Source organism: Protomyctophum bolini, assembly GCF_963924005.1.
Source record: "Protomyctophum bolini genome assembly, chromosome: 4".
NCBI lineage: Eukaryota > Metazoa > Chordata > Actinopteri > Myctophiformes > Myctophidae > Protomyctophum > Protomyctophum bolini.
In genome coordinates this window covers 22,791,068-22,801,873 of record NC_137865.1, presented here as the reverse complement: position 1 = coordinate 22,801,873, position 10,806 = coordinate 22,791,068, and the positions used below count along the sequence as shown (strand labels likewise).

Genomic DNA, 10,806 nt, shown 5'->3' with positions numbered 1-10,806 from the left:
AGGAAGCATAACACATTTTGGCAAAAGTTTAATACGTTTCTTTTGTTCACAGAATATAAAATACAAAGTTTGTTCCATCTGGCACACTACTGCGTCCCGAGACACATTGAAAATGAGTGTTGATGAAATACAAAAGGTAAGATAACAGCATACATAGACTAAAAACGTGAAGTCTTTGCGTTGATATATCTCATTACACGTTAGTAACCTAGGCGATCACATACACACATGTTTTTCGTTTATATATCATGTCTTTGTGGTCATGCCATAACGTTATAGCTAGCCTATTAATATATTATATTCCCTCTTTTCTACTTGTGTGTTTCCCTGTAGGATCATGCAGCCTTGAGAGAGGAAGGGAACAGTCTCTTCAAGGCAGGAGACATGCAGGGTGCTATAAGCTGTTACACCAAGGCATTGAAGATCAGTGATAGTGGAACAGAGACTGGTATTCTGCATCGCAATCGCAGTGCTTGTTACCTCAAGATGGAGGATTACAAAAAGGCAGAGGCTGATGCCTCGAAAGGTGAAGTGCATATTTTAGTCTTTATTAGACACAGAATCAGATCAAAATGCAAACCCGGCTTCCCCCAAAATGCAAAACCTGTGTAAGCTTTAGTGTGATGTGATGTACATTCATCTTGTAGATTATACAGTGGCAATCCAGAATTTGTTTTAATGAATAAATTGATACTTTAACCAATCTGTGTAGTAGAGTCTGTTATAGCTCTGGTCCATAGCTTGAAAGGGCTAAAGGCCTGATCATAGTCGAGTTTTCGGTGAAGAGGTGACCACCGAAATGGTGGTTAGTAAAAACAGAGAGATGTGTTGTGTGCCTGTAAGCCTGATATATACACTGGCCGAGGGCAGATTTCCTTTTGCATTGCGGCAGCCATTTGGTTTCCTACACTACTGTAGATACCCGGATTGGGGATTGTAGCTATAATATAGAAGAAGTGATTGCATTATATAATTTGTCTCTGTCAATGTGAAATTCACTTAAATAAACACAACTTGTCTTCACTCCACACAGCTCTGGACAATGACCCGGGTGATGTCAAAGCAAGGTTCCGAAGAGCTCAGGCTTTTGAGAAACTGGGTCGGCTAGACCAGGCATTTATGGATGCACAGAGGTGTGCTCAGCTGGAACCCAAAACCAAAACATTCCAGGATCTCCTCCGGTTGTTGGGAGCTCAAATCCAGCAGAAGGTGATCTTTCCTTTTGAGAGTCGGGTTACTGGGTTTGAAATGGATATGGTGCTTTCTATGATCTTAATAACCATGGATGAGCTTTTGTTAACAACTGTCCCTTTTATCCTTTACCCTATAGTCGTTGCAGCTGAACTCCACAGATGCTAGAGTTCAACAGATGTTCTCCCTCCTCTTGGATGCATCTGCGACAGAGTCTGATAAGCAAAAGGTAAGGTTCCTCCTCAACTCTCACTAGTGTTAGTGTTAACCAACTAACTAACAGTAACCCTAGTAATAGAAACAATGATACTACCGTATAGTCCCTGCTGCTCAGAATAGAACAGTAGTTGTATCACCAACTACAAAACGATGACAAATCAAGTGTTCCTTAGCAGGGGAAAGTTCACTAATGTTAGTGTTAACTCTCAGAGTATACACTTGGAACCAAATGGACCATTTAGGGTCAGTAACTAAAAGACTATACAAATGGAACCAAATAGACCCCTATGGGTCTGTAACTCCCAAGAGTATACAAAACAAATGGAACCAAATAGACCCCTATGGGTCTGTAACTCCCAAGAGTATACAAAACAAATGGGACCAAATAGACCCCTATGGGTCTGTAACTCCCAAGAGTATACAAAACAAATGGGACCAAATAGACCCCTATGGGTCTGTAACTCCCAAGAGTATACAAAACAAATGGAACCAAATAGACCCCTATGGGTCTGTAACTCCCAAGAGTATACAAAACAAATGGAACCAAATAGACCCCTATGGGTCTGTAACTCCCAAGAGTATACAAAACAAATGGAAACAAATAGACCCCTATGGGTCTGTAACTCCCAAGAGTATACAAAACAAATGGAACCAAATAGACCCCTATGGGTCTGTAACTCCCAAGAGTATACAAAACAAATGGGACCAAATAGACCCCTATGGGTCTGTAACTCCCAAGAGTATACAAAACAAATGGGACCAAAAGCGCCCTTACTGGTCCATTTGGTTCCAACGTTTGTGATGAGACTAAATTGTTAGACTAAAACAGAATCCCACAAACTATGGTTTGCAACATTCTAAAAATTGTACAGTCCACATCAAAGCGATGATTTATAGAGGGTATGTGCATAAAGTGGATGGCAGATCGAGTGGCAAAGTGAGTTTAACGTCATTTAATGTCGATTAATTCAATCAGATATGACTTTTCTGTTTGGTTGTATGGGTTGTCAAGGCCGAAAAGTAGTTTTTTGACACTCGGTCAGTAGGCGTTCCCGCATAACTTCCGGCGTGCAGCTGCAGCTCCCAATGTGTATTGATGCTTGTGGATCAACTGTTGCCAAACAACACCAGGTGGATTCAATCGTGGGTCGAAGCGAACTCTGCAGTAATGCTTTTTCTTTTCTTTTCCCCCTCAAAACCGAAGGGAAAAAGAAAGGTGTAAAGGCGTATTGAACCGTGCAAGGAGTACCGAACGGTTCCGTTTTAAACCGTAAACCGCTGCACCCCTACTTCCGGGTTATGATGTATCTCAGGCTTTTACTCTGTCATTGCACTGATTGTGTGATTAGATTTGCACCTCACTTTCATGTCTTTATCTGTTCATTTAGGCTGCGCAGAACCTGGTGGTGTTGTCTCGAGAAGAGGCAGGTGCTGAGCAGATCTTCCGTAATGATGGAGTGAAGCTGCTTCAGAGGCTGCTGGGTTCCAAGCAGGAGGAGCTGTTGCTGTCGGCCTTGAGGACGCTGGTGGGGTTGTGCACAGGACATCAGTCCAGAGTAAGTATTTACTGATCAGAAGTTTGGCATATATCATTATTTTTTTATATATAATTTATTTTGGGGGCTTTATTGTTAGTATACTGTATATACATAGTATACAAACAGGAAATGGGGAGATGGAGATGGGGAGTGACACGCAGAAAAGGTTGTCGGGATCAGGACTAGAACCTACGACACGCTGTCAAGCTACAACTAGGCCAGTGGTCCAGGCCAGACATTTCATTCTAAATGCCCTATTGTATATCTATGTTTTACAAAGTTAAATCGATGTACACTATATACATTTTGATGAACTAATAACACCCCAATTGTCATTTCTCCAGGCCATGGCCATAGTGAATGAGTTGGGAATGGAGCAGCTGTGTGCAGTCATGGGATGTGAGACGTCCACCGTGTCTCTGGCTGCCTGCCATCTGCTGCAGGTGATGTTTGAGGCCCTGACTGAGGGCATGAACCGAGAGATCAGAGGGAAAGACGAGGCCATCCTCCCTGGTGAGATTGGAATCTATTGATAGACACATACATTTAAATATCACAACCTGATAAGTCAGTCGATCCAAATGAGCGAGAATCAAATTGAATCAAGGCCTCAAAATCAAGAAATTGTACCTGCTGTTGGATGTGACACTGCAGCTAAAAAAGAGCCACTCGATTCCAGAAGGGTACATTACAACACACCAGCTTCAGTTTTCTCACCTGATTATAATTGTCTTTTCTTTTAGTTTTTTTAATAGTGTGATTTAAAAAAAAAAGTAAAATCGACTTGTGGATTTGGACTACCCGGAGAATTCTGGCCTTAAACCTATTATAGATGTTTGACATATTTTCTGCATTCTCCATCTGGTATTTATTTAATCAACTGGCCATGTGGATTTTGATACAGAACCATCCAAGGAGCTGCGGTCCATGTTGCGGCACCTGTTGGAGATGATACCATCAGCTAGTGTATCGGGCCCTGGCAGAGACAGCGCCATAAACCTACTGGTCAAACAAGTGCCTCGCAAGTCCCGGAAAAACCCTGACAACTCTGTCACATTATGGGTGATAGATCAAGGTACGAGACAAACCCATCACACATTCTTGAATTCCTAAAAGTTACTTTCTTTGATGAATACAGGGAGTATTCACTATGAGAATATATTGTTTTGTGGGTATATTTAGTATTTTCTAATGTTCTTTATCAAAGATGGATAGTCATTTGGTTGATATTATGAGGGATTACCGTTATCAAAATATCCCTCTGTCTCCTCCTGCAGGACTGAAGAAGATCCTGGTGGTGGCAGGAACAGTCCCTGAACTTTCAGAAGGACCACCTCTCACAGAAAACTCCCACATGAGCTGCTCTGTGTTGCTTAGCAAACTGTATGATGACCTCAACAGTGACAAAGAGAGGGACAACTTCAACAAGCTATCGGAAGAATATGTCCAGTGAGTTTACTGCCCACGATTCCTTGTTATTATATTAGGTATAATATTCCCCATCCACATGGGAAATCAAGCATCTAATGTCTCACTCAGTCAAAGGAGAATCCTCTATTGAGATATTTTAGACTAGGGTGACCAGATGTCCCATTTTGGCCGGGATATCTCTATAACACTAATACTAACACTAAATATCTCTAAAACACTATGTCTTGGTTTTCAACATTTGCTACAAAATTGTCCTGGTTTTTGCCAGAAATAAAATAATAGGTTATTTTCAATTGTTGCATAGACGTAGACTGCTGTTTGTCAGTCAGGGTTGCCTGTATGCAACATGCATGGTGCGTATACATGAATGTGTGTGCACGGCAAACGTGCACATTGATTTAAGGGTCCCGGACTTAGGGTGTTGAAACATGGTCACCCTATTGACTACAGGGTTACTCTGCTGCAATGAATTATGAAATGTTTGGCGACTAATAGAGTTCTAACAAAGAGGTAGGAGCGCACACCAATAGTGGGGAGGTGCTGACCACGGGAGACAAACTTGGTCGCAAACAATGCAAAAAAACTTTTATTTTAAGATGACCAACGTTTTGGCACAGGGTAGGGGTAGATACCCTGAAGAAGGCATTTTGTGCCGAAACGTTGGTCATCTTAAAATCAAGGTTTTTTTGCATCATGACTACGAGTTGTGCGACCTGCTTCTTTTTCAAGACTAATAGAGTTTTGTTGTTCTTTGCAGACAACAATTCAGCAGGCATGATCTGGAGAGCAAGCTGCGGGCCATCCAGACTGTGTCTGTGCTCCTCCAGGGACCCAGCGACGTGGGGAACAGAACTCTGGAGCTGTCGGGCATGATGGATGCAGTCATCGCTCTCTGTGCCTCCAAGGATATAACCCACCAGCAGGTAGCCGTGGAGGCACTGATCCACGCCGCGGGCAAGGCCAAGAGAGCGTCCTTCCTCACGGCCAATGGCGTGGCGCTTCTGAAAGACCTCTTCAAGACGAGTGAGAATGACAGGATACGTGTGAGGGCACTAGTGGTAAGAGCTCCAGAAAGTATTACTGTCCTCAATCGAAGGTTTAGAGCAAAAAATAATAATTATAGTACACGTAGTTGAAGTAATTGTTTTTTTTTTTTTTTGGGTTTGTGTGACACAGGGTTTGTGTAAACTGGGATCTGCAGGAGGGACAGATTTCAGCATGAAGCAGTTTGCGGAGGGATCCACGCTGAAACTGGCCAAGCAATGCAGGAAGTATGTTCTGGATAATATCTAGAAATGTTATTTAATAGATTTCTATGACATGCCATGTCCTGTTTTCTTGGATGTAAAATAAGGGGTTATATGTCTCTGCTTTAGGTGGCTATGTAATGAGTCTCTATCGGCATCCTCTCGTCGGTGGGCGGTAGAAGGCCTGGCATACCTCACCTTTGATGCTGATGTGAAGGAGGATCTGGTGCAGGACAAGAATGCTCTTCAAGCCATGTTTGAACTAGCTAAGGTTGCACAGTCTTTGCATTATGATCATTGCAAGTTTTTTCAATATATATTTCAAATATATGCATTTTGTTCCATTGTGAATGCAGTGTTGCGTGTCATAATTAATACCATCAAGTACTTTTTTCAAGTACATTTTTCTTGACACAGTAATGGTGTGACTAAATATGTGCGCTTTACGTTCTCGCAGTCTGAAGACAAAACAGTACTGTACTCAGTGGGCTCCACGTTGGTGAACTGCTCTAACAGCTATGATGTGGAGAAGCCAGACCCTCAGATGGTGCAACTGGCCGAATACGCAAAGCAGCACATCCCAAAAGAACACCCCAAGGTGCTGTCATTTTTATATTGCTTTTTTATTATCGACACTTGGTTCTCTGTGAGCTCCGTAGTTGATGTGTACAAGCACACGGCGTGTTGCATTGCAGTTTGAACAAGTTCCGTTTCATCCACCAGGACGCCCTTCCCTTTGTGGAGAAGAGGTTGCTGAAACTGCTGCAGGCTGGTGTGGTTTCTGCATTGGTGTGCATGGTCAAACAGGAAAGTCCTGCCCTAACAGAGTCTTGCAGGGAGTGCATCGCCAGGTAGGCGCCACGTAACTGATAATAATAATAATAATGGTTTGCATTTTTATAGCGCTTTTCTATGCACTACGTGCCTACTCAAAGCACTTACAATGGTCCATTCATTCGGTGAAGCGGCGAACAGTCATCGCCAGCGTCCTCACTTCCCACATTCACACACCAAGGGTGTGATCATTGGATCATTGGACGACCTGCTCTACCTCCTGAGCCACAGCTGCCCCAACTGTTACTGACTGTCCTCTCCTTTCAGCTCCGTCTTTGCAGGATTTTATGTTTTCATTTCTCACTGTAGGGTGTTCTTGGCTTTGGTGGAGCAGCAGGAAGAACGAGGCGGGGTGGTGGCAAACGGTGGAGGAAAGGTTAGAGCACCCTGATCCATTATTATGCCACCTACAGTAGGCCTGTCACTTCGTGATGTGATCATCAATAGTTGTGATCAACTATTTCCTCTCTTTTGTAAATGATTTGGAAAGAAATAATTATTAAATGTGTCAGCGATGGACTAGATCTGACTAGTTATGACTTAAGTTGATGTGGCCTCTATCGGACTCTCTCTGATTCATCCAGGGACGTCCGTCTTATTGGGCAGAATTTATGTTGGTTGAACTCAGGTGATATTCTGGGCCAGATCTGACTAGTCTTGGTTTGACTTGATTTGGCCCCAATAGAGACGTCACTAATAAGTCAAGGTCCTGACAATGTTCCAATGTTCAATGCAAAAGAAAACTATTAAATCGTCAACTTAAATTTGTAATCGTGACAGCCCTAACCTACAGTAGGCAATAGGCGTACTACAAGTACACTTTGTTCAACAACGTGGCTAACTGTCAGCATAGACAGAGTAAACAAAGCATGCACAGCCACAACTTAAAAAGCCAGGTGCTGGGCAGAAGCAAACATCACAAAATAAAACAGTCAACACAACGACAAGCTCCAAAGATATGATTTATTACCACAATAAATGATACCTTTTGGAGCTTGATACAGTGTCTGAATAGAGCCTCATTCCTGTATATATTTATCCTCTGCAGGCTCTGATCCCGCTGGCATCCGAGGGCACAGATGTTGGAAAACAAAAGGCAGCGCAAGCCCTGGCAAAACTCGTGATCACCACCAACCCCGAGATTGGATTCCCGGGAGAAAGGGTGAGCGGGGGATGCTGTAATATTTGCCACTTCAGTTAAATAAATGTAGTTACTGTATGAATCCTTCACTGAGACTGAGGAAAACATCTCGCTCTCTCTTGTGTTGTCAGATTTATGAAGTGGTGCGACCCCTTGTCAGTCTTCTGAGTCTGGAATGCACAGGGCTGCAGAATTTTGAGGCTCTCATGGCCCTCACCAATCTGGGTGGCATCAGCGAGAGGCTCAGGTGAGCCACTAGGGGGAGGTCTCTCCTAAGAAAACCATGAAGAAAACACATGCACACACACACACACACACACACACACACTGCAAGCCAATCAAGCCTCCTCTTTGTTCAAAAGTTGTTCATACATACATTACATGCAAGCTATTTTAATTATTATTTTATTACTATTGAAAGAATATCGATAATACATAGTGTACTAAGACGACAACCTGTGTGTAATAAAAACCCAAAAATGTCCCTTCAGTTTAATCTTAATTGTCAATGGTTAAATTTCTCATGGATACATTTTACCACCAACACGATTTAGATAAATATTTAGAGAGCTTGTGTTTAACGTCTGAATCCGGTTTCACAGGCAAAAAATCATCAAGGAGAAAGCTGTACCAAAAATTGAAGGCTACATGTTTGACGATCACGACCTGCTCCGAGCGGCCGCCACTGAGTGCATGTGTAATCTCATTCTTAGCTCAGAGGTAAGACGCAGAAATAATAATAGTAATACATAATCAAATGGCATTTTACATTTGAAACAAATCTCAAGAAATCATTGAGCTTTTGGAGTTTAAATCTGTGGAAAAGGTGCTCACAGTAAAATATGTTGGATTTCTAGTGTGTAGTATAAATGTGGCTGCTCTTGGTTTTCAGGTGCAGGAGCTGTTCCTGGCCAAGGGGAATGACCGTCTGAAGTTGTTTGTGCTCTACTGTGGAGAGGAAGATGAGAGGCTCAGGAGAGCTGCTGCGGGAGGTCTGGCCATGCTGGCAGCTCAGCAGCCTGAGATATGCACCCGCATTCCTGAAACTGTAAGTAAACAGTGAGGGAGTGGGGTACACAATTGGCCATGTTCATAGGGAGGAAAGTCAGGTGGTCTGGACAATCTGTCACTGCACTAGGGACTCTGACAGGTTGTTCTGGTTGCATATTCAGTGGTGGAACTGACAAGAATAGCGTGTACCTCCACATGCGTCACTGTAAGCCCTAGCGTCCCTATTCGGGGTGAACATTCAGCGAAAATTGCAGGTCTACAAGCTAACAACACGTTGGGTGAGCTTGTGGTTCGGCTATTTTCTGTAAAGATATTTAGTGTAGAGCGAAAACAGAAGGGGGCCTATGCTGTAGAGTGTAGAGCCCTGCTGTACTCTGGTCTACTAATTTTTAAGGTTTGTGTGGTTAAGAGTCCCTTGGGAGTTCATTTTGTGTCTTGTCTTTTAGACTAGCCAGTGGATGACGATCCTGCAGGCCCTGCTTCTAGTGACAACGGTGGACCTGCGTCATCGCGGGGTCGCCATTGTTCTCCACTTGATGCAGGCAGACAAGAGTCTGGCTGAGACACTGATGGAGAGCGAGACGCTGGAGATCCTTTCCGTCATGGCCAAGGGAGGACAAGAACAAGAGGCCATCGCCACGCTAGCTCAGAGCTGTCTGGACATGGCTATAGAGTATGGCATCATCAAGAGAACAGAGGGTGAAAATGGAGAGACCAAGTGATGGTGTGTGTGGACATGGGTTATTGGAGTGCACAGATACTGTACTGTAAAAATAACAGAGGAATTATTGTCTGGCTGCCTGGCTACCCTACAGACGCCCGATAAAGCCGGATGCACCACGCTGGATTCGAACCCACAACCTCTGTGGTGGTGGGGTGAGGGACTTTTAACAGCTTTGTGACTCATTCTGGGTGTGTATGAGTTATTCCAATGCTGACATGTCTTATGTCAACAACAAGAACCATGATTTTTGCATAATGAGTATTTTATTGAAAAGTCTGATATTGACGACTGCTCATGCTTGTTTTCACTAGAATCATGTTCATCAACAATAATGTATCACTCGACATGGAGACCAAATACTTAAAACATTGCTTTTTTTTACTTTGTATTCCTGTTCCCCTGATATTACAGGTATTCTTTCTTTGCACAACACTATCCATATTTAGTTTATTTACCTTATTTTCTACGTGACAAATTATTTGGTTTGTTTTATTTTTAAAATAATATATATTCCACACTAGGCAATGGCATGTAATGATTTATCGTAAATTGATTAAAATCGATTCGAACTGGTGACAATTTAAATCGATTTAATTAAAAATGTATCACGATGCAAAAAATACAAAGGATCTTTGTAAGATAATTGATAAGTAATTTGGTACTGTACTGAAAATATGATATGAGAAAACACAGTATTGTAAAAACAATAAGAGAAGGAAATGCCTTCTCCACTCAATTTCCGATATTTACTGTTTGTAAATGTAAACTTGAAGCATAATAAAATGTATGAAGCGGCTATATATTATTTTCATGCTGAACATATCGCTGGTACGAGGCAGAAACCTTGTAACTCCATATTCTAACTTAGTCTGTTTTTATAAATTAATAACCTACTTGAACTTACTACAGCGTCACTCAAAACTAGACAAGCTTGGAACATCGCGAAGCAACACATTTTGAACTTGTAGATCTGTCACTTTTGAATCCTGAAAATAAACTCTTGGACATAATGAGGTTTCTATCCGACAGACAATAAGCATTATAAATGGGTTTACTTAATTAGCTTTTGCAGTTTTTTTGTGAATGTCATCAGGCAATATCAGTTTTTCCTCAAATAAGGATATATGTACCCCTAGGGGTATGTGGAGGTACTACAGGGTTGTACATGAGAGAAAATTGGGAGAAAAAGTTTTTACTCTCAAATGAAAAAACATTGATGAACCTTGTGTGTGAACCTTCTGATATGTAAACTCGTATAGAAAAAAGGCAGAGAGGCACACTTAAGAGTTAAAAAGGAGAAAAACCATTAAACCACAGGGCTGCCCGTGTGTGTGTGTGTGTGTGTGTGTGTGTACACTACTCAGTGGGAACAAACAGTGTCTTATTGTTTATGTTGTGTTGTCGAGGGGCGGGCTTTTATAGCGGAAAAGGCCTGGACCAATGACAAAGAAGGAAATTATGTAGCAGAGA

At 42.3% G+C, this 10,806-nt stretch overlaps 1 protein-coding gene across 1 annotated transcript; it reads left to right on the top strand.

Annotated features, from left to right (window-relative positions):
* unc45a (unc-45 myosin chaperone A) lies at nucleotides 1-10,132 on the top strand. The gene is made up of 19 exons (XM_080762396.1): nucleotides 1-136; nucleotides 334-526; nucleotides 1,034-1,209; nucleotides 1,331-1,420; nucleotides 2,799-2,966; nucleotides 3,293-3,461; nucleotides 3,853-4,023; nucleotides 4,226-4,397; nucleotides 5,137-5,437; nucleotides 5,556-5,650; nucleotides 5,756-5,897; nucleotides 6,084-6,224; nucleotides 6,350-6,477; nucleotides 6,770-6,836; nucleotides 7,509-7,622; nucleotides 7,733-7,848; nucleotides 8,204-8,321; nucleotides 8,494-8,649; nucleotides 9,059-10,132. The coding sequence occupies exons 1-19, from the start codon at nucleotides 113-115 to the stop codon at nucleotides 9,332-9,334; spliced, it is 2,817 nt and encodes a 938-aa protein (XP_080618522.1). The 5' UTR covers nucleotides 1-112; the 3' UTR covers nucleotides 9,335-10,132.
* The last annotated feature ends 674 nt before the right edge of the window (nucleotides 10,133-10,806 follow it).